Source organism: Molothrus aeneus, chromosome 16 (assembly GCF_037042795.1).
Source record: "Molothrus aeneus isolate 106 chromosome 16, BPBGC_Maene_1.0, whole genome shotgun sequence".
NCBI lineage: Eukaryota > Metazoa > Chordata > Aves > Passeriformes > Icteridae > Molothrus > Molothrus aeneus.
The window spans coordinates 7,747,980-7,775,440 of record NC_089661.1 but is presented as its reverse complement, the minus strand read 5'-3'; the positions used below and the strand labels follow the sequence as shown (position 1 = coordinate 7,775,440).

The 27,461-nt window shown below is 43.5% G+C and overlaps 1 protein-coding gene across 1 annotated transcript in view; it reads right to left on the bottom strand.

The window, feature by feature from the left end:
* Nucleotides 1–27,461, bottom strand: part of ABCC1 (ATP binding cassette subfamily C member 1 (ABCC1 blood group)) — a 46,511-nt gene that overhangs the window by 2,258 nt on the left and 16,792 nt on the right. Inside the window, exons 7-30 of the mRNA XM_066560634.1 lie at nt 27,185–27,316; nt 25,941–26,168; nt 25,110–25,287; nt 24,223–24,384; nt 23,680–23,772; nt 22,650–22,853; nt 20,138–20,284; nt 19,682–19,769; nt 19,135–19,204; nt 18,161–18,287; nt 16,883–17,059; nt 15,706–15,873; nt 15,168–15,345; nt 11,596–11,680; nt 10,027–10,165; nt 8,896–9,103; nt 7,531–7,841; nt 6,033–6,232; nt 5,139–5,265; nt 4,680–4,781; nt 3,549–3,695; nt 2,500–2,658; nt 1,171–1,337; nt 401–595 (exon numbers count right to left, since the gene is read on the bottom strand). Of these exons, the coding sequence (XP_066416731.1) occupies nt 401–595; nt 1,171–1,337; nt 2,500–2,658; nt 3,549–3,695; nt 4,680–4,781; nt 5,139–5,265; nt 6,033–6,232; nt 7,531–7,841; nt 8,896–9,103; nt 10,027–10,165; nt 11,596–11,680; nt 15,168–15,345; nt 15,706–15,873; nt 16,883–17,059; nt 18,161–18,287; nt 19,135–19,204; nt 19,682–19,769; nt 20,138–20,284; nt 22,650–22,853; nt 23,680–23,772; nt 24,223–24,384; nt 25,110–25,287; nt 25,941–26,168; nt 27,185–27,316 (3,792 nt within the window). The remainder of the gene's footprint in view (nt 1–400; nt 596–1,170; nt 1,338–2,499; nt 2,659–3,548; nt 3,696–4,679; nt 4,782–5,138; nt 5,266–6,032; nt 6,233–7,530; nt 7,842–8,895; nt 9,104–10,026; nt 10,166–11,595; nt 11,681–15,167; nt 15,346–15,705; nt 15,874–16,882; nt 17,060–18,160; nt 18,288–19,134; nt 19,205–19,681; nt 19,770–20,137; nt 20,285–22,649; nt 22,854–23,679; nt 23,773–24,222; nt 24,385–25,109; nt 25,288–25,940; nt 26,169–27,184; nt 27,317–27,461) is intronic.

Sequence of the window (27,461 nt, the reverse complement as noted above, 5' to 3'; positions counted from 1 at the left end):
AGAGAGGCTCTATGAACTATAACCAAAAGTGATGGAAAGTTGAACACCAAATGAACTTCAGAGGGCAGGATCTACCCCTTGGGATTCCTTATGCTGTCTGTGCCTGAATTAGGGCAAGACCCAGGAACAGACTCCTGTCCTTGCCTCTCTCCCCTTCCCAGTTTGCAGGAACAGCACATTAGCAGCGTGACAGAGGGACCAGAGGAGCTCCCCAGGGCAAGCACAGCCACCACAAGCCACACAAACACCCCAGCCCTCAAAACAGGCGTTCCAGCAGCTCTGTAGCTGCAGAGGCAGCTAAAAAGGAACCAGTAAACACCCAACTAACACAAAGATTGCCATTTAAGTGGAGCACAGTGCAGGTGACACAGTCTGCAAGCTAAGAGCAGCACCACCTCACCTGGTGTAGTCCATGATTGTGTTCAGACGATGTGCTATAGTTAACACAGTACATTCTTCAAACTGAGACTTTATAGTGGACTGTATGAGCTTATCTGTTTCAAGATCAACAGCAGCTGTGGCTTCATCCAGAACCAGGATTTTGGACTTCCTGAGCAGAGCTCGTGCCAGGCACACCAGCTGGCGCTGCCCCACGCTGCACAGAGGGGATGGAGCAGGGGAGAAAAGTCAGAACAAGTTTAGAGCACTCATTGGTACTCATTTTGAAACCTGGCAATTCCTTGTTCTAAAGATAACTTGAGTCTTACTATTTTCCTGCAGAATATCTAATAGCATCTGAAACTACACCCCCTCAACAATGAGGTCCTGGCAATGCAGTAGGAGCATACAAGTGGTTTCAGCATAACTGCATCAGGCTGGTTCACTGCATCAGTAAAGTGGTGAGGACTGCACTTTAAATGGTTTCTACAAACTCAACGATAAAACCCTGATAAGGTGCAAATAGCAAGTGAACAGCTTCCTTAGAACAATGCTGCTGCTTAAATCCAAGCTGCCCAAGCTGCCTTGCACTCAAACTATTTCTTAAAATTATTTGAAATTCCCAAAGTCAAGAGCTGAAAACATGTTGAATAAAACCAAGTAGTCTGTTTGCCTGGTCACACATGAAGAATTCTCCAGCTGCCTCCCCAGATTGTGACACAGGGCTGGGGCATTAGAACTTGCCCAAGCACACCCATGATTCAGTTCAAGCACACACTTTCTTTGACCTACCTGAGGTTCTCACCACCCTCAGCACACTCATGATTCAGTTTATCAGGAAGGGATGATACAAAGTTCTTCAGGTGAGCCAATTCCAAAGACCTCCAAATGTCTTCATCAGAGTATTGGTCAAAAGGATCGAGATTCATACGCAGAGAGCCAGAAAACAATATTGGATCCTGCTCATGGGGAGAGGAAACTGACAATGGACACAGAACATGGCAAGAGCTCCACAAATATTTCTTAGATAACAAAAGGAAACAACATGTGCAGATGCAGTTGCAAGCAAGCTAATACACTGAATTTAGGAGTGAGAGCTCATTTTTTCCAATAAAAAGTTATTGTCACTCACTCTTCTTGGGAGCCTGACCTCTTCCCTTTGCAGATTCTTGCAGTCCAGACCTTTCCATTAGTCAGTAACTCATGAATTCAGAAAAAAAATCCAACAAAACAAACAAGCCAAAACACCCAAACCCCAGCCAACTTTGTTTTTACTGGACCTCTAGGCTAAAATAGAGGCCCTCCCTCCTTAACCTTCTGTCAGCAGGGACTACCAGGTCAACTTCTCACTTCTTGGGGAATTAACCATCTGTAAATATTTCAAAACTCTTCAGCTGCAGTATGAATGAAATTACTCCTTTTTTTTCCTCAGACAGGAAAAAATACTACTTTAGAAATATTGATGCAGAACAATCAAAAGGAGAGAGCAAAGTCCACCCCCAGATTTCCAAAAGAGGTGGTACAGAAAACCTTTCACAGTGAGCTCACTTGTTTTTGCCAGTGTGCTGCAATGATAATTGAAAACATCACATTTCATGGTCTTACTCTGAATCAGAACGGGCAATAAAGGCTACACAGTAAGAACAAAAACACTTGAGACTAAATCCAATGCTAATAAAGCTGTATTTCCAAATGTTTAGGACTATCAAACCCACAGCTGGCTGGACTAGACTGGGATGGTTTCTGTGCAAGAACAGCACTGATGGCACACACTCTGCCCAGTTCACAAGGGGATCCCAAGCAGGTGCTCAGCTGGGATCAGCCCTTCCCACTCAGGCTGAGCTGTCTGTAGTCTGTAAGTGATCAGCTCCTGAATCCAGAGGCCAAGGTTTTGCTTCCACAACATGGCTCAGCCAAGTTCCTACTTGTTACCTGGCACAGGCAAACTGAAACCAGCCTAAGGAAAAAAGCCTGGTTTCAAGTCCATGAAAGGGCAAACTGAAGTGACTGAATTTCATAGCACAGATCAGAGGAGGAATAACAATTTTCCCCTCAGTACTTTATGGAAGGAGCACTGCAAAGAGCAAAGAAGTTCAGGTAGTGCCAGGATTTTGCACCTACCTGAGGGATGATGGTGATCTTGAACCTCAAGTCATGGAGTCCTATCTTGGCAATATTAATCCCATCAATGATAATTTCACCTTCAGCTGCTTCATTAATCCGAAACAAACCCAAAGTAAGTGAGGATTTTCCAGCTCCTGTTCTTCCAACTATTCCAATCTGTTGGGAAGAAATACAAGAACAACTTACTCTAGGAAAGAGTTCAAGCATTTCCACCTGAAACCAACACATTGTCATACTTCTGGGGTTATCCACACACCAAAGGCATTCAGATTCACACTGTATGTTTTACTTCCCAGTTAGACTGAAGTCTTGATCAATTCTTTTCAAATATAAAAGATGGCTACTTTGGTTGGCTGATACACCTCTGGCCATCTGTCCATTCTAACCACTTGAGGTAGCATTCTGCCCATATTTGTAGGTACAAAGCGTGCACTTAGGAGAAAACAAATGCCCAGTTGGCTACCACTAATAAGGAAGCTGGATAGTAGATCTCTCATAGCTACCTTTTATGCTGCTGTGCAAGACCACACTATTAATAGACATCAGAGAATCCACACAGGACTGGGCAAGGAAGCAGGAGGAGAAACACACAGATCAGCTTGGCCAGATCCAGAGAATCTGCTCTGAAGTCCCATTTTTTCCTGCAGTCTCACCTTGCAACTTCTGCCTCACTAGATCAGGCTTCCCCCCTTAACTGTGGGCTATTTTCCTGAGATTATAATTAACTTTATCTCTCTGCAACCTACTCCTCTTTGCTTATGGCAAACAAATTAGCAAAATTCCATGGGAAGGGGAGACAAGACAGGATAAACCTCACCTCCCAATGAAACCAGGCCAAATGATACTTGGCAGCCCCACATAACTGTGTCTCCTTATCCCTGATGCAGAACACACCCTGCAAAGGCTCAGAACCCACAACATCTGCAGGGCTGATTCCACAGAAGCTTTTCTAGTTCTTAAGAGCCCCAGACACAGAACAGAACAGGGTTAAGCCTCTCTCATGCAGACCTGTGAACTCAGCACCCTGCCACGGATTCAGGCATTACCTTTTCCCCCCCATTGATAGTAACATTGATGTTTTTCAGGACCAGGTCCAAGTCCTCGCGGTAGCGCAATCCATAGCCCCGGAACTCCACCTTCCCCTCCTGGGGCCAGCTGCTGCCTGGGGCTGTCTGCTCAATGCTCCACTCAGCCTGCAAGAGCCACACAGACACCTCTGATCAGCTGCTGCAACCAACACAGCCTCAGAGGACTCAGATTGCAATTAACAAAAATCTTTCTTAGGGGATTTGCAAAAGGAACTGTGATGAGGAGAGGAGTCTCAGGACAGATGAAATGGTGAGAGTAGCCAAGGGCTTGGCTGTCTCAAATCCCACTTGCTGGATAAACTTCCCTCTTGCCAATGGCAGAATCATGCAGGCAGCACACATTCAGACAACCTGTCTGTACACCCCACCATGGCAAGGAAACCTCTGGGGCAGCCACAGGTGCAACTAGAAGCAGTTAGGCTAAGCCTGTGCACTAAAATATCCATAAGCTGGCAAAAAGCTGCTGCCTCAGCCTTCCACAGAGGTGAGAAAGCAAAGAATACACTGCATTCACTGCCACTGCCAAATAAAAAGGCTTTTGCATGTATAAACACTGGTCTGCTACCAGAACTTATGAAAAAAAAATCTAGGAAGGGTCTTCATAATGTCTGGCTGCAAAAATAGTGACCCAGGTCAGGTTCAAGTGCAGGCAAGGCAAAAAGAAGACCCAGGGAACTCCACAATCATAAAGGGAACAATTATACATTAAATGAATAATGTGATTTGAATCAAAACAAAAAAAGAAGTAAAACCTTTTTATTCCCCACACTGAGTGCAAAAAGAGAAACACATAAAAACATTATGTTTGAAGTTTTAGGAAACCAAAATATTTGTGCTACCCTACTGCTTAGCCTTGAACATCAGAGCACATTTCCTAAATAGCACTGTGTAAATACCAGTGGGAACACCACAAAAGCACCAACAGGAGCTTCCCAGTGGGACCCAGCCCGTCCCTGGCAGGCACCCACAGCCCTGAGCTCTGTCCCACCTCAGCTCAGAGCACAGCCCACCCTCCAACCACTCAGTGGGCAGCTGAGACCTCAGAGCAGGGCACTGGATTCCACAAGGGGAGTGGAGAGCTCACTGTACCTCCTTCTCCATTTCAGAGTATTCTTTGACTCTTTCCACAGCAACAATGTTGGTTTCCAGCTCGGATGACATGCGAACCAGCCAGTTCAGGTAGGCTGTGATCTGCAAGGAGGAAAGCAGTCAGGGAGCAGGTTACACTGAACAGGTTACCTGCAATAAATGGAAAATGTGCAACAACCAAAGCACTGCAATTTCAGGCAAGATCTTGGCTAATCACTGCTGGACAGGAGGAAAGCCTAAATGCCTTTAAGATGCACAGGATGAGACACCCTGGCCACATTCCCTCACACAGGGAAAGCAAAGAAGAAACTTCCCAGCATCTTCTCAGATATTATTTGTCATTATTATATTCTATGTTCTTTATATTAGTTTTCCATCCAAAGCCCTATCAAGGCTCTGATTTCCCAATGCAGTCCAATGATTCAGAGGTTTTGCTCTTTTTAGAAAAGGCAAAATTACCTGCAGTGAGTAGGACACTGAGAGGCCAACCAGGCCTGCACTGAGTTTGTTGCGTGCAATCACTGCAAACAGGGCTGCAAACAGGACAATGCAGTTCCCCACGTACTCCAGACGGACTGCCAGCCACCTGCAAGGCACAGACACATCCTTCCAGTGCTTCACCCACAGAGATCAGAGATATGGACAACAAATCCTCTGTTACACATCTGTTTTTGTAAGATTAGTAATATGGCAAGTGTGTCCAGCTAGTGACACAAGCACTGCAAGATGTCTCAGATTCTGCTTCAGCAGTGTGTGAATCTAGAGGGATCCAAAATTAACGAGTCTTTTAGGTCATAAATTGCTGTCTTAACTACAACTACTTTCTGAACATAGGGATCAATGAAACAAAACTTTTAAAAGTTTTGTTATAAAACTTATAAAAGTTTTGTTAATAATATAATCCAGAAGCAAGGCGGGAACTGTCAGAAAGGTGAGAGATTCAACAGTAATTCTAATTGTTACACATCTTTATTTTGTAAGATTAATCATAAGGCACGTGTGTCCTGCTAGTGACACCGCAAGATATTTGAGGTTCTGCTTCAGCAGTGTGTTAATCTAGAGGGATCCAAAATTAATGAGTCTTTCGGGTGCATAAATTCCTCTCTTAACTACAACTACTTTCTGAACATAGGGATCAATAAAACAAAACTTTAAAAATAATACAACCCAGAAGCAAGGCAGGAACACTTGGAAAGGTGAGAGATTCAGAAGTAATTTTAATTTCATCACAGAAGTTTGAACAAAACATCTCTGGAACGGATGAATCCACAGAGCCAAGCATGCCGAGAGCTGTGACAGATAAGGAGCACAGATCCATGTCCTCCCCAGGTAACTCTGCAGCCCCAGTGGTACCTGTTGGCAACAATGCTGGGGTAATACGCCTTCTGGTTCTCGTCCACCTTGATGTCGTTCTGGCGGATGAAGCGTTTCTGCTCCTGGAAGGCGCGGATGACGCTCACCCCCAGCAGGGTCTCGTTGAAGTGCGAGTACACGGGCGAGCGGCTCACCGACTCCAGGCGCTTCAGCTGCCGCGACGTGGCCACGTAAAACCTCTGCCAGTGAGAGAGAGCATCAGAGCCGTGGTCACTGCAGGAATGTGCCCCCTCTTGAGGGAGTGACAAAACTATCCTTTGTCCCCTTAGAAAGGAAATAAGGCCAGAAGTTTCTCTCCTGGATTAGGTGAAAAAGGCATCTCATAGGACCCAGGGGACTTCACCTCCAACTTAAGGATAGCTAACTGGGCAGGAGCCAAAAAGTCCTGCCTGGGCAATTTACTAGAAAAAGAAGAGAACAAAGAAACTAAAGGCTTTTACCAGGGGCAGGAGGGCCTCTTGAACCTGGATCGGTTTTTCTCTGTAAATGGTTTTGTTATTTTGCCTTTTATTAAACCTTTTTGTTTCCAACACTGCCACAGAAGCCATCCTGCTGATTTTATGCCTTCTAAGGTAGCTGAGCTATCTTGGGTGTGAAATACATCTCCAAGAGCTTGAGACCTGCCTCAGGGAAACTATTTCAGGTTACATCCAGATTGTGTCTGGAAATACAAGGGGAATCATAAACAGTTCCCTGCCATCTGGGCTGTTAGTGACAGAGATTCAACTCACAGGTGGGAATACACACCTTCTCCAGCACTTTCAGGCCTGAAGGACCATGACATACACTCTGCTACCTTTAAACAACTGCCAATCAACCCATTTCATGCCAGAGCCATTTTCTCCTCTTTCTTTTATCAGCAAATTTAATTCAACAGCATAAAACACACATATCACCACTTTAAGGTTTACTAATGGAGGCAAAAGGATTTACAAATTCAAGAGCCAAAGTCATGCCCCAGCTGCTTCTCTTCGCTCTGTGCTGGCTCTTCCAGTTTTTAGAGTGAAGTCAGAGTGAAGCAAGCACACCCTGCCCACACAGGGTAAGAGTGAATGAAAGCCTGCCACCCACTCTATTGCTCTGTAGACAATATTCTGATGAAACAGGCACATGAGCAATACACACACATACCCCTCTAAAGGCTACTCTCATGTTTGGAAAGCAGTCTTGGAAAAGCCCATGTTTTCCATATTTGGGCCCTGAGCAACAAGCTGTGCAAAATTTTCCACAAAATCTAATGGCATTTTTATCAAGTAGGTATTAAAGGATTACCCTCTGCACAGAAGTCATTTTACACTTGACAAAGGAAGGAAATGCTGTGCTAACATCAGATTATCAGTAAACCATGCAAAGCACAGTCAGTCAAGCATGACTCAAACCCAGCACATTAAAATCCTTCCTCATGCAGGGTAAGAACAGCCTCAAATAAGAGAGGATGTGCCTGCTGGTCCTGGTTCCCCCAGGTAACCCCCTTTACCTGCACGAACAAGTAGACAAGTCCCAGGGGTGGAATGATGACAGCAGCTATAGGTGTGGCCAGCAGGATGATGATACAAGCCCCAATGACATTAAAAGTGGAGCCCATGAACATCTTGATGATGGGTGGGATGGTGGAGTCGATGGTGTCGATCTCCTTGGAGAATCGGTTCACCAGGTTCCCGCTGGGCGTGCGCTCAAAGAAGCTCATGGGGGACCTGAGCACGTTGTGCAGCAGGTTGAGGTGCAGGTGCCGTGACGCAAAGATTCCTCCTATTGACACAACCATTGAGTAGCCAAACACAGCAATACCTAGGAAAGGAGACTCATTATTAACTGCTGCCACCTCTCACACAAAGCATCTTCCTCATTTTGTCATCATTTAGCATTAGGATGTTGTCACTATAGGACATGAAACAACACACCACTGCTCTCAAGGTGAAAAAAGGGAAGTTTGTTTTCTGACTCTAACATTTATAGATTTCTAAAAGGATTGGAGGGTGAAAGTGCCACCTCTCCAATGACACTGGACAAACCAACAGTCCATCAAATTTCTCTTCTTCTCTAAAAGAATGCAAAACAATAAGTTATTTACAAGAAAGCGTGTGAGAAAGTTCGTTACAAGAATGTAAACATCAGAAGGCTTAGAAAATCTTAAAAAATCAGGATGACAGTATGTCTCCAGTGCAATAATCCTGAGAACTTGGGCTCACTTCAGGTAGACTCAGCAAATATGTCAAGTAGTTAAAAAAAATAAAACCAGTGAAAACTCCTTTCATTGCTTCTCCATTACAAAAAATTGTTTAATATTTGAACACTTTCCCTGAGCAAAAAAATCACTGAATTTGCTCTTGGCATTTGTTTTTTATTGTGGGATTTTCATGGCACTTCTCAAGTAGGGTACTTGGGGTGTTTGGTTTCATGGCAAACAAACTCTAAACCACAAAGAGGACACAAAACAAAACATCCCTGAAGCAGCCCCATAGGGCAGCTGTGCCAGGCTGGGGCTGCAGGGAGGCAGCACAGCCACAGCCTCCTGTGACAAACTGCCCTGCAGCCCAGGCCAGCACAGGCTGCTGACAGGCCAGGGAGACTCTGGTCAGATCAGACATTCTGTCAACAGTTCTGACTCATCAGCCAGCAAAACACTTCTCACTTTGAGAAATTTCATTTACAAATGAAAGGAAAAACACATTTTGTAACTGAATAATTGCATAGGTTGGTTTGCTCACTTTTTTTTAAATTCACGTTTTTCATTTTTCTATGAAAACACACACTCAAATCCTTAACAAAATGCTGCTGCAGGCACCAAGAGCATTAGAAACACTGAACCAGCAAATCTTAAAATACAGAAAACCAGGCAAACCTTGAGAAATTCCTAGTGCTCCATATACTCCCAGTCTGAGAGTTGTGTTCTGCTGTGTCCCATTGATAACAGGATCATCTGTCCATAAACTCAGCCAGTAGTTGGAAGACAAGGAGGCTATATGATTACACATAAAGAGGAAAATGGCCAAGAAAGACATACAGAGTCCAATTGCTTTCATGTAGTCCCAGTACACTGATGCCTTTACCTGAAGAAAGAAGACAGAAAGAAATACTCATTTTGCAGCTAGGTTTCAAAAGCAGCAACTCCCCCTTGTCCAACACCTATTTAAAGTCAGTGTCCCTCCATGAGGCCATGAAAGCACAGCAGCTGCACTCCAGAGAGCCACAGCCTGGGAACACAGGCTGCAAAGCAATCAGTGGAGACATGCCAAACCCAACACTGCCCCAGGGCAGGCACACATCATCCCTGCCCTGTCATCCAAGGGAAGGGAGGAGTAGGCAGGGACCTGCCTGAAGTACCACAGAGCATCAGTAGCAGAGCCAAAAACTTCACTGAGCAGTTCCAGTTTCTGGCTCTTTGTACCACAAGATTATAAAGCCTTTAAACCAACCCTTGCTCCACATGGCTTGTATCCTGTGATCTATCTTTAACCAACAGCAAGCAATCCAAGCTTGGATTCAAGCAACATTGCTAGGAGCTGTAGCTGCCACTTTCCCAGGAACCTCAGTCTCAGGTTTCTCCAAAAGCCCTGGGTATCCTGGGATTAGACACTTATGTCTACAGTGGAAACTTGGCTTAAATTCATCTGAGTCAACTGCAGCTCCTTACTGAAGAGCAGTTTTCATTAGGTCACCTAATTTGTCACAACCTCTCTCCAAGAAATAGCTGCAAGGTTTTCATTCCTCCTCCTACACTTTGATGTGGTCAGGGCCATCATCTCACACAAGTTTTGTGTTGGCACTCTTCCTGCAGGCAAATGTAGGGCTCAGGTTTGGGAGCAGAGGGCACAGCAACACTTCCATCAAGTAATACACAACAAGCAGCAAGCTCAAGAACTCACTCAGCCTGTTCTCACAACAGTTACATGGCCTTCAGAAGTTATTTTCTTCTGAAATAGATTTTTCCAAAACTGAAGAAGGGCACAGGAAGTGGGAACTGGAGCCTTACCCTCCCAGTCTTTGCTGTGTCAGCCTCTGTCAGTTTCCAGGAATTCTTCTCAGCAAGTGGCTTCTGCAGCTCCGCTGTGCTGCTCTGCTGCTGCGGCTTCCCAGTGTCTCTGCTGTATGTTGAAGAGTTACTGAGCTGCCTGCTTGAAGACATTTCATTTTTAATCTTAGCTTGGCACAGGACAGGTGCTACCTCCCAGCTAGGCTTTGACAGTTCACAGCTCCAAGCCAGTGGTTTACACTCCTATGAACATGTCCTAACCCCACCACAGGGCCAGAGGGTCCTGGAGCCCCCCTTGTCCCCTCAGGGCACTCTCCCAGCCCTCCCTGACAGCACTCACTTCCCAAGTACCCACGTCCAGGTGCAAGTAACAGTCACCAGATAAACAAGTCTTGGTTGCACAATCACTCCAGAAAGAAAAATGCTTGTGACCATCAAGATCAGCCTTTCCAAACCCCATCATCAGCTCAACAGCTGCGGGAGTGTGAAAAGGGTACCTGCCCTCCCCTCAAAACAGGCCATTTAACTCCCAGGCACTCATCAGCCTCCAGAAACAGAGTCTCTAGGGCACCATAAGAACAGAGGCACTATTAGAGCACTGTAAGAATGAGGCACAGACCAGGAGATGGTTTTGGAAAGGTGTAATCAGAGGGATTGCAAGCAGAATAGCAGCTGCATTAGGTCAGACTAAAGGTCCCCTTGGCACTTCACCCCATCTGACAGCAGTAAAATGCAGAAGCCTTAGGAACACACACAAAAGCTGCACTAACCAATAAAACACTCTCCCTTTTATGCAAGCCAAACCCACAATATCTTGCTACAACACAAGAGTTTCTTCATGGAAAGAACATCACAGCCCCAGGCTCTGTGTGTGTGTGTGTGCACACGAGTGTGCATCAGTGTGTGCAGCTGCACTGGGGCTGCAGCCCCAGGGTGTGTGTGTGTGTGTGTGTGTGTGCACACGAGTGTGCATCAGTGTGTGCAGCTGCACTGGGGCTGCAGCCCCAGGGGGTGTGTGTGTGTGTGTGTGTGCATCAGTGTGTGCAGCTGCACTGGGGCTGCAGCCCCAGGGGGTGTGTGTGTGTGTGTGTGTGCATCAGTGTGTGCAGCTGCACTGGGGCTGCAGCCCCAGGGTGGGTGTGTGTGTGTGTGTGTGTGTGTGTGTGCACACGAGTGTGCATCAGTGTGTGCAGCTGCAGGGAGGCTCAAGTGCCAGGGGCCAGCAGCTGGAGCCAGGGGCAGCTCCCAGGCACTGAGCCCAGGCACTGAGCCCAGCCCCTGCAGAGCTGCACCTTGCATGGACACACAGAATGGATCCCAGAGCAGACCTGGTCCTGCCCAGGCAGAGAGGGACTGAGGAGGTGGTGCTGGGTTTGTGGGGTGTCAGGTGCCTGCTGGACCTGGAACCACAGAATAGCACAGCTTTGCCTTCCTCAGGCTGCTGGATCCAGCAGGATATACCTTCCCTCAAACAAATACCCTAACCATCAAATTATTGTTTATCTACACCTGACTGACTGGATTGAATGGATGGGGGGCAAGAGGAAAAGAAAAAATAAATCCACACACCTATGCATCAGCTTTCCAGGGGCTTCATTCACAAGGCCTCCATTTTCTATAGGCTTGCCTTCCTTTGCAGATGGACTGTTTGTATCTGAGAGGGTGAAAAAGTAAAGATGAAAATGGTTAGGCAAAGAGACACAAGCACTTCATTTCAATCCTAACTGCCTGTGGCAGTCTTAACGTGCAAACAAAGCAGGAAGCACAAGTATTTACAGATAATAACAGAAAATTGACCAGGTGAACAAATCAGTTTAGTTCAACTACCAACAGGGTTAGTTGCCAAGACAGGGAACATTTATTTTTCTAGCAAATGTAGGTCAGTAATAATGTAACATAATTATGAGGACATATTTTATGTTCAAACATGCAATACCAAGTCACATGTGACCCACTCCATGGAAACAAACCAACACTCCAGCCACTCCTTTTCAAACCACAGCTTCTGCATAGTTAGTTATAAATTATTTTTATTTTAAAATGCAATGAGAAGACATTCTATAAATGATGGAGTGAAGCTGTAAGAACAGCAGACATATGCTGGTAACTTTGAGTCTTCCTGCAAAGTTGAGCAAGAAGAAATGTGCAAAATCCTGGTGTTTTAGGCCACTGCAATAATCAGATGACTTTGAGCAACAGATCTTTCCATGAGCTGTTATCCCACAACATCCTGCTTGTACCAAGATGCAGCACACTCGAGACAAGTGTCTAAAACACTCCAGAAAACCTGTCAGCTTGAAACAGTAACCTTTTCTGAGCAACTTAATTCAGTGTAGTCAAGTGCCAAGAGTAAAACTAGGTTCAGCTGATGTCAATTTTCCTTATAAAAACCAATTGTCAGATTCCTATAAAGTTAGCTGTCAGTAAATGTCAGTAAACTCCATTTTCATGTATGGAAGTTAATTTGGAATTTGCAACAAAGAGTTCTGTGTTTTTGAAGGATCTGTGCATGGTTTATGCAAAGGTATCGACCTGAATATACTCAAAAGATATTCAGGAAAATTTGTGTAGATCTAGAGTCTGACATTTTCATGTTTTTATACAAAAGCAAAATATATGCATAAAACAGACTGCTTTCCTTTCTGTGTCTGGAAACTGATTATTGGTTCATTACTCTAAAAGCCCAAAATAAATTGTTCAGTGTGGTCTTAAAAAGACAAAAACCAGAAAACATGAAAAAGTTAAATTATTTAGTCCTTATTTATGTGAATAAGATCAAACCTAGATGGTACTGCTGGTTATTTTAAGCTCTTGACAGCAGTTGTTTTGAAAGGTTCCCATATGAAAACCAGCAAGCATTCCAGCAACATACTGCTTCAGAACATTGCTGAAGAAAACAAAACCACAAATAAACCATCCTCCCCCTAAAAGCTCAACTTTGATTTCATGTTGTAGGCTATGAAGATTTCTTGCTTATTTAGCTGCATTTAGCTCTGAGAACAAAAAAATGCTCAAGACTGCCACAGTAAATCTGACAAATGCACTTGGGGTATAAGCCCAGTAGTGAGGGTTCTGCTGAAAAAAAGTACCCAGAAATTATGAAAGGGAACAGCTGTGAGCAGTGAATACACATTTGAGAACAATGGTCAGGGCTCAGTCCTGACTGATGCTTCTCTTGGTCCACTCACGACATTTCTAAGTGCAGGGTGTACCTATAAAGTTTATTTAAAGTTTCCTCATGGAAGCCTCAGACACAGAATTGCTGCTGCTGAGTTACCTAAAGCTGCCACACAGCAACTGCTGCAGCTCACACAACCAAGGACAGGCAAACCATGCAGATACCTCCTATGCACTGATAAAATTCTTCTAATAATGACTCAGTCTCTTGTAAATAAACTGCAGCTACTCATGTTACTCCAAGGCAAGCACTAGTAGAAAGCCCACATGGCAAACAGTTACCTGTTTCCAGAGGTTGAATCATTCCTTCTAACGAAGGATCTGACTCTAAAAGCACATATAATTCACTTTTTTTCCAGAACACGCTCTACCATTTTCAATCTTTACAACCTCACATCCAAGTAGAATAACCTAAACCACAGAACCCAAGGCAGAACCAAATTTGCTGAAATGGACCTACTTTTAATCCTAAGCAACAAGCAGAGTTTTCACACACAGAGGAGAAACCCCATGAAGCTGAGGATGGCAAGGCAGCACACAGGCAGGGGGACCCCTCAGGAAGCCCAAAGGGAGAGGGAGGCTGGGAGGGACCAGAGCTGCAGCCAAACTCAGGGGCTGGCTGGGAGGAGAGGCTTTCCCAGCCCTGGAGCAGCAGATGTGTTCCAGCCAGAAAGCACCAACCCACTGTGCTCCCAGGCTGCCAGCACAGAGCTGCAGACACCAGGGAGCCTCCCTGGAGAGTGGGAGTGCAGGTACCCTCCAGGCAGCTCAGCCTGGCTCCATCCCACGCTGCTGGGCTCCTCCGAGAGCCTGGGACTCCCAACAGCAGTGACCTCTTACACATCCAGTAAACATGAATGTTATCCCTATGAATCAGACAAACAATGCCTCTACTTTTCACTATTTACCACTGGCAGAAGATCACTTGACTAGAACTGATGAACAAATTTCACTGCAAATAGGCCAAGCCTGTGATAATCCCCTCCAGATCACCAGGGTGGCACTGAAGTTAGAAGTGCCTCTTATGAGAAAACTGCAGAGAACCATGGCAAAAGTTAAAGCACTGGCTCACTTTCCAAAAGAAGGTTCAGTAATTAAATGGAAAAATGAAGTAATTTAGTTTAATGAAAAAGATTTCAAAACCTACTTTTCCACATTTGAAAATGGGAGGAGACAAAGACTAAAAGAACAAGGCTATTAAATGAGGCAAATCTTCACATTAAAGTTAACTTGTTAACTGCCTAGGGAAGCACAGAGAAAGTTAATTTGCCTATGAATTTCACATAGGCTGAAGACTGCAACAAGTCTGACTGTGCCCCAAGTAGCTACAGAAGCACCTACAGAAAACACCCAGAAGTTCACCTGCTCCCCAACTCGTGTCACCACTTCACCCCAGCCAGCAGAGTGCAGGCACCCCTGGCACATCTCAGTGTCAGGAAATCAGCACAGGCCAGCCATGAAGAAAACAGGCTGGAGAAAAAGACTAAGCTCCCCTATTAAAATCCAATACTGTAACTGTCTGTAGATAAAAGAAAAATAAATCTGAAGTGTATTCCTGTACCAGGGCAGCTCTACAGCTGTTCTGTAAAGCAGAAGCAGGAGTCAAGGACAGCAGCCAAATCACTGAGCTGCTTCCTCCTCCTCCCCATCCCCAAAGGAATCAGTTGCATAAAGAAGACACAAGTTATCAGAGAGGAAGGGTGTATAAACCCCAGCTGGCCTTTATGCAGCCTCACTACCATCTGAATTTTGCACTGAGAGGAAATTTTACTACAGATCTGTTACACATTTTCCTGATTTTAAGAAAGAATGTGTGTTTAACCTCATAACCCTCAACACCCTCAAGAAATAAGCACGTCTACCTATACAGGCAATCACAAGAAACAGTAATTTAACTTTCCTATCAGTACCAGGACTCCCTTATTAACATGACAGACAGCAAGAGAGATTATTAGTGAGCTTACCACTGTTCTCCATGGTTTGTTCAGCATTAGCATATGTACGAAGAAACTCTGCAAAAGCCCCATCTTGCTCCAGCAGCTCCTGGTAAGAGCCCATCTCAGAGATTTCTCCATCAGTCATTACCAGAATTGTATCCATCTGAGGCAGGTAGTTGATTGCATGGGTTACCAAAACCCGGGTCTAAAAGGCAAAAGAAAAATAAAGGGTTTCTGTAATCTCAAATTAGTGAATGCCGTGGTTGGACTCCAGCTCTTTACTGCTTGAATTCTGTGTATAATAGAACAGTAATGAGGCACAGGCATGCAGGATTTTAAGAGAACATTATCTTGATTTTTTCCATCAAATATTTTTGAATTACAGAAACCAAAGTACCTTTCACTACAAAAATGTCAGTGTTTTATAAAAGTCCTCTAAAAATTGCAGAAGGATCCTTTCATTTTTCAGCTGTTAGAAACTGAAATCTAAATATGCAACTTGACAAACTTGGAATCATTTGAACTCAGCCAAGAAAAAGCATTCTCTAGAGACGTTATAACATACTTTATTTTTCAGGATTCCTTTTGGTCCAATAACTTTTTCAAAAATATGTTTCCCAACATGAGCATCAACAGCTGATAAAGGATCATCAAGTAAATAGACATCTGCATTGCAGTAAACTGCCCGAGCAAGGCTGACTCGCTGCTTCTGTCCTCCAGACAAATTCACCCCCTGAGGAAACAAGGAAACAGGAGCCTTTATTTACAGATGAAAGAACATGTCTTGCTACAGTTTATGAAAGACACAAGTCACAGGTGGTTTATTTAAATCAGAGGAAATTCAACATTGCATGAAACAGATCTCCACAACTAATTTCACTACCACAATAGCATAAGCAATCAGTCACAATCCTCTTGCAGAGAAGCACATCTCTTCTGTTCTCACTGTCAGGAAAGGGCTAGCCAAACCAAAAAATAATGTTTGCTAGTCCTGAAAAGCAATTAACCCTCACTGGCCTGCCTAGCTCTGTACATTCAGAGGCTGCTTTTCTTCTCAGCAGCATTTCTGCAGTGCTGCCTCTGATGTAAGAACAAACTCTGCTCCCACTGCACACTGAGACTGGCCTGCTACCACCAAGATAAAGCTGCAGCTTTGCTGCACGTGGGGCTGTCAGCTCTGTGCCCAGCTGGGAGCACAGGCAGGAGAGCAGCAGCTCAGGGAGCCCCAGCAGCCACAGCCCCTGGCACAGGGACAGCAGCTCCTGCTCCACAGCTCTGCACCATCCACGGATGCTCCCAAAGCCCACACCAGGCTTGCTTTGGTAACCAAGGGCCAGATTTGGGCTGATGGCTGTTTTTGTACATTGTGATTCAGATTTTTTGGAAGGGCTGGGTTGAAGACCTGTTTGCTTGTTTTGAACAAAACTGAAGTGTTCAGAAGATTTTTCTCTTCTTGTTTCTGTATATTTTTCTGTTCTATATAGAATAGAACGTGGCAACTTAGAAACAATTACAAACTGTCACTACAAGATGGTTTTATATTTGTAACTGAGCACAGGTTTCCTCCCCTTTCAGGCTTAAGGAGAAGGAAAACACACTGTTCAAATCTGCCTCTTATTCTAGAGGATTCCTGCTCTGAAAGTTTTAAAATTCAATACAACTTCGAGATAAAGTAAAATAAGAGTCACACAGCCTTAACTACAAGCAATAGCACTGTTATGGTGGAGTGGGCACTGAAATACCTTTTCTCCAATTTCTGTTTTGTCTCCTGAAGGAAGAATCTCTATATCAGGCAGCAGGGCACAGGCCTCAATCACACGCTTGTACCTGCTCTCACTCAGCTCCCTCCCGAAGATAATGTTATCTTCCAGAGTTGCATTTTGGACCCAGGCTTGCTGAGGAACGTAGGCTACAGAGCCCTGCAAGAAAAATAAAGTTCAGTACTTTAGACTAAGAGTCTGCACAGAGAGTCAAGGCACAGCAGGGCTTTGTGGGGCAGGCAGTGCTAATCACCTCACAAACTGCCCACGGTCATTTCCAAACAAAGCCTTTCTTGGGCTCCAGCCTCCTCCAAAATGTTATTTTTATAATCCTCTCTACAAGTGAATGTAACAAAGTGCACTGGTGGAAAATAAAGGGCTTCAAACAAAATACGATTAACATAAACCTGGAGGAAACATTTGTTTAGAGGACGTTTGCACAATCAGTGCATGTCAAAAGTCATTACTTCTTTCATATAATTATAAATTATGTTCTGCACAAAAGAGTTTAATCTGGAATGCAAGTGTTTAACAAATGCACCCCTGCCAAGAGATTTCTGTAGAAAGCAGAGGAAGTGCTTCTCATATAAAAGTCACTTCAGAGGAGGAGACTGAGATAATGCAGAGTATTTTGCTTTGAGTATCAGCTCTGTCTTCTCTTTCTACACTCATAATTAGTGACTCAGATCTCAACTAGTTTATTTTTCCACAACAATTCTGAAGGTGGCCAAACCTACAGACTTTTAAATACAACAGATTTGTTTTGCTCTTGAAGTAATTTTATTTCCAGGTCATTTTTTCTCTGATAGCTCTGTGCAGCTCTGATGTCTAAGAAAGAACAAACTGCAACACAGCTTTTCCCACGTTCAGGTGTCTGGGTGCAGCCTCTCCTTGTAATTCTCTGATGTCTGAGAAGGCAGAACCCAACACTGCTCTTCCTCAGAGAATATGTAACAGGGTCTCCCCATTTCATACCCAGCTACTAACAGGACTCACCAGAACACTCATCTTTGAGTGCTCCACTGTTTTATTTGGCTAAATCTGACACCAAGAGATTTGGATGCTGTTGGGTGAAGGCTTAACAAGCAATGACAGAGTGCAGGCTAAGGCATATACATGGTACATGTACATGCCAGGAAAGCAGGCTAAAAAGTGCATTCATTTGAAAGGCTGTCTCTTCCCTCTTCACACCACTTGGAAATCTAGAATCCCACTGGCAATAGCCACAAACAGCTGAACAACTCTGCAGATGTGTCACACCTTGACAACCACGTAGCCTTCCTTTTTGTCCATCTCCCCCAGCAAGGCAGACAGCAGTGAGGACTTTCCACAGCCAACTTGACCAACAACAGCCACCAAGGAGCCTTCAGGAACAGTGAAATTAATGCTGAAATAAAGCGCACACAGTTCAGCCTTGCTTGCTGGCACACCCCAGTAGTTAAACAGTCAATTGAACTGCCCATCTAAAGCACAAACCATCAGGTGCCAGGTGCTCTGCAAACACTGACTCAGCACTGAAACTGGAACTGCTTGAAAACCCAAACCTCTCACTCAGAAAGCACCTAGCTCTCCTCAAACTTAGAATACAGAACATAATCTTAATATGTAATTAGTCTAAAGGGGAAGGAAATAGAAAGAAATAAAGAACTGTGACCCAATCTCACCAGGATTTCTCTCAAGTGTTCTATGAACACAAATGTAAATACAGCAAATTTTTGTCCCAAAGAATTTGCCATTTAAGGCCTAAGTAAAAGCAGCCAAAGTTAAGGAAGGGAGCAGGGCACAGGGCAGACACAGCCTGTGGCTGCATCACTGTTTGCTTTCTGCAGCCTGGGATCATAGAGTGCAGTGAGAATCAGCAGTGAAATGGAGCCCGAGGACACTCAAACAGGAGGGAGCAGAGCTGGCTGAGAGGGGCTGAGCTGGCTGCACCCTCTAGATGGAGCTCAGCCCATCTGCAGCACTCGGCCACAGCTGAAATCCCCTGCAGCTCTCTCTTCCCTGATCCCCACCTCTCCTGCTACCTCCCTTTATGCATTCCATAAATGCAATAAACTGAAAATCCCTCCAGTTCATAAAGCTCTAATTTAAATATATATATATATAGAACTGTTGTTATTTATTCTCTTTCTTCATGGCAACAAACTCTTCTCCATATGTACTTTATAATTCAAATATAGATCATTTATGGTGCAACAAGATTATGGAATGGAATAAAGAGCACCAATCTTTACCTGTTCAGCAAAGGAGGATCAGTTTTGGCCCAGCTAAACGTTGCATTCTTCACAACAATGCATCCTTCAGCTGCAAAGAGAAAACTCATACTTACAAAAGTACCAATGCAAGCAGCTACACTGTGTGCTCACAATCCAAAGTCAATCACACACACATGGGCAGAGGTATAAAGTTCCCTTTTCAGAAGAACAACAACTCACTGTTTGCCAAAAACTTGTGTTCTGCTTTTACTGAATTTGGCAAGACAGCAGAGAATCCAAGGTTACCCTTACAGGAATCAGGAGGTACATGAACATCAGCTACCCAGAGATACCAACTAATTCAGCTGCATCTCCAGCACTGCCAGATCAGTTGTGGAGAGGAAAGAAACTATCTGAGAAGGAAGAAGAACCTGTACATAATTTCCATTTTACAAATTCTCTTCTCTGTTTTCTGTCTCAAATTTATCAGCAAAACCCACCAAAAATGCAGTAAATTTGTTTTAGCAAGCAAAAGAAACCACCCAAAACCTGCACACACTGATTTACAAGAGGCAAAGAAACTCACCCTCTTTGATGGGACCCCTGACTATGCTGTCTGGATCCAGCTCCTCATGGGACAGGAACACCCTGAGGCGCTTCAGGGAGACACTGGCCTGCGTGGAAAAGGATGCAAAACTCTTCATACTCTGCTCATTACCTTTATGTGCTCACTGTTTTGTGCCACATACACATTATATCATTATTATGCACTCCCAATCCCTCCTTAAATCCACTGCACAGCTGCTTGGATAGCCAAACTTTCACTTCCCACCCCACAAGAAATGCGGGTGATGGAAGGAACACCTTTCCACCACAACTGGGATTATTTCACCAGCACAGCACTTAACACACAGGAACTGCAAGGTCCCTTCCAGAGGTGGCCACATCTCCCCTCTGGTCATTCTCCAAGCAGGGGGATGCAATCTTTCCACCCAGGGCCTCCTCCTGCACACAAAGCACCTGTTAATGACTGAAATCTTACTTCTACTATGTTGCTGATGACCATAGGGAGCATGTTCAGTGGGAACCTGAGGATGTTGAATAATGCCAGAGAAACAAAGGCCTTCTGAGCATCCAAGATGTTGTTCTTGTCTATGGTGACATACACAGCAAACGTGGACAGGGCCACCTGAAATCAAGGGCAAAGGCTACAGTGAGGGTCATTCTTAAAGCCACCAGGTCAGGAGCACAGTGTGACAACTGCAATCAGACTATAAATCAAAGGAAGAGCAATGTTCTGATAACTTTTTGTTCCTGACAACACTTTTTGCAAAACAAACACATGATTAAAATTTGCTGTTGTAAAAAGAAGTTGATGGCTCCTCTTTAAAAAGAGCCAAGTGTTCACTTTCCTCACATAGCAGAAGTGAAACCACAAAGATCCTCCCTATTTGAGGTCACACAGCAGGAGAAGGGAAGTAGAGAAATTATCTTTTTTCCTGATCTCTTTCAGTTTTAAGACACTCCTCAAAGTATCAGATATTGGATCAGTAACATATATTGACAGCAAAGTTAGAAGCACCCTAATACTAACCTGGTTTATAGTTTGTAGAGACTACCACAACCTTAGATTTCCAAATAGAGCCCACTTTATCATGGACAAGAAACTTGAAATGTTATTGCATTACAAAGATGAAGCCTTTTCTGTTGTGAACTGTTTCAATTTCTTACTGAACAAGGAAATTACACTGAACCACTGTTATCATGAATCATAAGCTATAAAAATAACTCAAAAAATCCATACACTCATTTTTTTAAATGTATTGAATATATTACAGTAAAATAAAGCAAACTAAGTAAAACCTCATGTTTGCTTTCACAACTACTCCCTTCATAGTGTTATCTTCCATGATAATACCCTCACACCTCAGTATATCACAAGATCCAGCTCTGCTTTTTTCCCACAGACTGCCAATTAAAACAAGAAATCAAAGTAGATAAACTTCTGGCACCCTCCCTCCTGAAAGACTTGAAATAATGAGCTCCCCATCTAAGTCTCATCTAAGCACAGCATCCACTGAAGACATCAGTGTTTCTGTTAACAAATCTGACTGCTGTGAAGACATGTATTGTTCTGGGTGCAGCAGCTGACTCAGCTGTGCCTTGTACAGTAGCTTGTTTGTACAGCCCTTAGTTTGGACAACCCTGTCGCAGGGAGAAAGCCCTCCCATGGAGATCAAAAACAAGACAGGGTCCAAAGAATAACCTCCCAAGCAGCATGTCTGCACTCTTGTGTTAGCAGCAATCAGTCTGAAATTCACCCTCAGCAGCACACAGGGCAGCACTGCAAAGCCAGCGGGTCCTGACTGTTACTAAACAATGGCTCTAAAAACCCTGGCCTTGGAAATGGGAGGGAGTAGAGGAAATAAAAGTTTTCAAGGTCAAAAGTGCTTCCAAACAGGCAATAATTTTTTAATCACAACATACAAAAAAAACCCCCAGAAATCCAAGCAACAAGATGCTGAAGAGCAGCCTTGCCCTCCGGGTTGTGCCCCCGTGGAGCCAGTGCCACACACCCCCGTGTGTGCTGGGACATCACACCAGTCTGCCCTCCCAGACTCCACACAACAGCACTGGGGAGTCCACCTGCAGGGTTTTATTTAGAAATTTCATTTAATAATGTATTTATATTCAGATAATCCCAGACTTCTTTTAGAAAAGCATTCACTTAAGAATGCGGCTGATGCTTCTCTGCCTTTCATCATGCCCCGAGCATAATGTAAACACTAAAAATGTTTGCAGGGAAGGAATCTGAGACTGGAAAGTACACTTAAACACCTTCAACTGGAACAGCACATATTTTATCCTAATGTAGTCATGGCTTTTAATTGTTTCTGCAGACAAGAGCAATGGCCCCTCATTCTAATAGGGCCTGAAGCAATTTTGATGTGATCTCACTCTTCTCTCCCTTGTATTAGTTGAAATGTAAGCTAACCACAAACACAGGAGGGATGTTTGGCATATCATGGATTTTTATTTTTTTTTAAGTAAGAATTTGAAGCCATCTCAGGCCACACAATGGTTTTGCCTTTTGCACGTGGTTCTTACACAGATGCTGGGAGAATCCCAGCCAGAGGCACTCCTGGAGCCCAACACCCCATTCAGTCAGGAGCTCTTATGGAAGGTCCTGCTGCTGCTCAGAAACACACTGAAATAAGGGATTTTTTTATTCTCCTAAATCTGACCATGCATTTCATCTGAGATTCCTCAAGTACTCTACTTCTAAAAATAGGAGGGGATGCAGAGGGGTTTTTTATTTTTCAATACTTGCATTAACTTCTAGAATACATCCAAGCTGGCGGTTACTGAGTTTGAAAGAAAACAGCAGTGCCTTTCCACAGAGAAGTGGACCCCTAAGTGTTCAAGGACCCACCATTCTGGAGGGCATTTTGGCTCAACTCATTAAAACACAAAACCAAAAGTAGCCCTCAAGTGCTGCCTTGGAAAGCACAATCCCAAAAAGGAGAGAAGACTTCCAGATTTGTTTCACTTACCAAAAACGGAGCACAAACCCAAGTGAAGGTTGCCATTGCAGCAAGGTAAGCAGATTTTTTTAGGACTTTGAGTTCTTTCTGTCTGATCTCTAATACCTTCTCTCTAAAGGCTAATTCCCAAGCATAAAGTTTCAGAACTTTAATCCCATTGAGAATTTCATTCATCAGCTTAATTCTGTTGTCTTTGCTCTTCATTTGAGCCACCTAAAAACAACATTGCAAAAAATAATTAACAGAGCACAATACTTGGCAGAACCTCAAAGTTCTGAGCTTTCTATTTTGCAATGGCAAATTTACCTCATTATCATCAAAAGCTTACTAGCTTCCCAAGCAGGAAGTCTGAGATACTATCTGAACAAACAAATATGCAGAATTAACAAGATGTTTTAAACCAATTAAAAGAATGCTTCATGTAACTACAAATCCAAAGCAAGATCAAAACAAGTGTGGCACTGGTTTAAATGTGATTAACCCTGCAACAGGGAGCCCTGGGACTCAGGTACAATATGCAGTTAAAAACTAAACTAGTGTAAGATGTGCAGCTTGCTTCTAACTTAGACCAAACTTAATTTTGCTTTATTTTCAGCACTATCAATGGCTTTTTCCTCTTCATCTCTCCAGGAAACAAACAAAAAATGGAACAAGCCACACATCCTGAAAACATGAGTATTTCATCCATGGACATTAGTTTCATTAGGCAGACTGTAGTTTACTTTTGCACTTTAGTTTTTAGGCAAGTTAAAAACTCAACTAATTCCTAATAATTCAATCACTGGACATCTCATGAAGCTGTCTGAAGTGCTGCCTTGGTCTTCACTACTGCAGGTTTTTAGACCATTACATACAGATAAGCTGTAAGGCTGAAAAATACATAAGTTTGTTTATTCTGAATACACAACACCTCTGACCTTTCTTTCCCTTCCCTTTTTTTAAAGGGATAGTTAGAAGAATGGGAAAAAAATAAGGAAAACCCTCCAGGAACAAGTCAAAGAATAGATGTTTCTTAAAAGTACTATATAGAGATGCTAACCTGATAGGTTTTTGTCTTCATTGCCATCACAGCATTTATTGGAACCAGAAGGATCATGACAGCCACACCTGCCAGCACTGAAGGACCTAAATTCTGGAAAGTACATCATTGTAAGCATTTATTCAAACTATTTTTTTTTTTAATTCACACAAATATGTTTTAACACTTTGCACTTTTTGCTGATTTATCTGCTCTTCTGAAGAAGAGTCAGCCCAGCGCTGTGTGAACCAGAAACAGCAACATCTCATAAGTTACTCTGAGCACCTAGAGCACCAAGAGCACTTTTGTTTAAATCAAGGGACACATGAGATCCTCGAGGTGCTGCAGTCCCTCAAAAGGTAACAGTTCCCCACTGCATCCTCCCCATATGAGCTCAGATGTGCAAATTCAGAACCCCCTGCCAGCAGCGACAAAAGCAGCTCTGAATGGTTTTTAATAAACAGCACTTTCTCCTCACTGCTGAACAACAGGTGTGTGTAGGCACAGAATCAGGGAAGCAGCACCCTGCCAAAGCCAAAACAAGAAACAACACACAGTGCTCACCCTCCACAGCAGGTACAGGGCCAGTATCACCTGCAGAGGGGCAGACCAAATCATGTTTATGTAGGTAGCCAAGTCCATGAATCTCTGAGCATCCACAGACATCAGATTCACAATCTCACCCACAGTAGAAGTCTTCCTAGCAGAATTTGTGATAACAAGTGCCTACATGCAGGTAAAAAACCAAAAAGCAATTAAAACATGAGGACAGACTTAGTCATTTGTATTTTCTCCACAGAAGTCAAGTGCTTTACACAACTGCATCTTTTAAATCACAGGTAATCACTGTCCTTCATATTCTGTTTACCCTGTACATCCTGCAAAGTGCAAGTTGTACAGTTTGAATCAATCAGCTGGGTTTAAGCTAACATAGAATTAAAGTTAATAAGCAAACTTTGGGGTATGGGATGGTGGTTTTATTGCTTGGAGGTATTGTTAACTTGGTTTGTTACTTGTTTTTGTTTTAGTCTAAGTGGAACCTTCACTTCTTGTGACACATTTTCCTCACACAGAGCTATCAGTTCACAGCTTTCTAAAATGTTCCAGCTTATTCTAAGATAGCACTGCTGGGAAATCCCAAAGGAAGCTGTAAATGTAGATGCATCCTTAATTTCTGCACCAACTGAAGCACTGCACACCCCAAGTCTAAATGAGGAAAGTTTTCTTACTTGGCAGTGAGAAGAAGCATGTTAAGTAGCAAATTAGAAAACTGCCCTGGCTTAAAAGCTGTTATTTATAAATTAGACATGCTCTTATTTCTCTTAAGAATTAGGAATCAGCATACCAGAGTCTCCTACCTTATTCCTCAGACTTGAATGATGCATTCTCACAGTCACAGATACTGCATATTTGCAGTCACAGTATAGTTACATATTTAAAGAAACACCTACCTTTCTATAAATTACACCAACAATGGCTGTTTTGAGCCTCATTCCAGTTACAAAGCAAATATGAAAATACTGGTGAAGGATCAGTGTCTGAAGACAGGCACAGACAAACAGCAGTACTGTATAAAAGTAGCCCTGCCAGTTTGGGGCAGCTTTGTTATTCACAAAGTTGAGCAGCAATCTGTGGAGAGAGAAATGAGTTCTCTTGATAGATGGAAAACAAAACCAAATGTCATGGTTGCAGCCTTGGGTTATCCCAAACATTGCACAGGTCATGCAAGCACCTGAAGTACCAAACTTGGATAAAACACTTCAGCAAACTTTTTAGAAACTGGAGATCACTTGGTATGAGCATACATCACTCCCTCCTCAAGGTACCAGCCTGAAACATGAAGTATCACATAGCCCACATGTACAGCATTCTCTTGGGGCTACACTGAGAAGCCTCACAGCCCCTGCAGCTGAAATGCAACCACCTGCAGCTCCTTTACTTCTCAGCTCAAAGCAATAGAACCCTCCCAGCTCCTCAGCTCTCTGTGGCATCACAAACTCTGATGTGTAGGCACAGAACAATTACAGGTTAGCACTGAGCAAACTCTCATGGTTATGTTCCTGCCCTGCCTTCCTGGTGCTGAAAAGGAAAAGAAGTTAAACATTTATTGCATGATGTTGTAATCTGAAAACCAATGGACTGAAATCATGTTTGCTCCCTTTTATGACATCTCTTCCTCACTGTATCAGCTGAAGGCAAAGCAGCTTGGGGAGTGAAATACCAGCACGTTTTAAATCCTGTTCACATACTTTTAATACAATAATAAAGTATATAGATCTTACTTCAGAATTTCCGGGCCTGCAAACATCAAGAGATCGTGTGCAGCTTTAAAAAGGAAGCTCATGAGAAAATATGGTCCAAAGGTTTTATATAACACCTTGAATAAAGATGCTTCAGGGCTCTTCTGAGATGGTTTTATAATCAAAGCTTCAACCTCTTCTGTCACATCACCATTTGAGTCCCCTGATTTTTGCTGCTTTTTGGGCACATATAACATGTTTGGTGGTTGCCTGAAAAAAGATCAGGTGGAGAATGTAGCCTTTATTCAAGCATAAAGCCAACTGGAAAAAATGTTCCCTGTACAAATGAGATGTAAATGAGCTGCTCATTGTGATTCTTAACAGTTTAACTGAGTTTTACTGTCAAATGTATTTAATCATACAACAACTAAATGAACTGGCTGCTCAGAAATGGCTTTCTTTGCTTGGATAGGGAACAGTCCTGGAAATCTCTCCCTTAAGTCTGCCCTGGGGAATGAGGAATAGAGCTGTAACTCATAAGCTTAAAGAGCAGAGGACATTATTATCCCAGGACCCAGTATGCTGAACTTTCATCAAAACCAATGCCTCACTGTACCACCAGAGTTAACAGACTGAAGCCAGGTTAATGCCAAGACATCCCCAATGGACTGAACACATTCTTTTCTTACATCTGGCTTATGCTGAACTGCATGCTCTGAACTTCTGAGGACAAGCTGGATGTAAAACACATTGTGTGAGCAAGCATACCAATTCCCTTCAATGAAAAGGTGCTCCTATTTGCTGCAGCCAAGGATGATGAAAGTAGGATGGGGACCACAGGCATGCAGGCTTTCTAATTTTAGTCATCTGGCTTAGATGCTCAGACTCCCTATATAGTCAAAAGAAGGGAATAAGCTGCTCACTTTGACACCCTGAACTACCCTCCTGAGACTTTGCCAACTACAGAGGGAGCCCAAGCTCCTAAATTACACAGCAGAAGTTTGTGTGCAAACACTCCCTGCCCAGGGGAAAACCACACTTCAAAAGTCACAGTAATAAGTTTTGGATCATGAAAGATGAAGCGAAAGTCGATGCAGCTCTTCATAAAGAAGAAATAAATGCCCCACTTGGTTCCAGCTCTCTGAGCACCCAAGGACAAACAGGGGCAGCCTTACAAAAGCAGGTTTGGTAACAAACAACAAACACCTCCAAGCAGAGGCTGAGTCACTTGAGCTCTTAAATCTCTGTGTGTTGGCAGAACTGAAAGCCAGGATAACTGAACTTACCTCTTGGTCTTTGACCACTCTTTTGCCCAATTTCTAGCCAAACCTGGCACTATTTCCTCTGATTTGTCCTCTTTATTTAATGACCACAAATCCTTGGCTTCCAGAGGGTTCCGATAACCCTGAATCATCAACCTGCATTAGAAGGAATCAGCAATATAAATTTAAGAGCACCAGAAGTATTTGTGGATATATAGAGACAGATATACAGATGCAGCTGCATCCAGCCCTAGAACAGAGCCAGCTCTCCACAAAGATGCAAGCAAGCATTAGTGCCTGC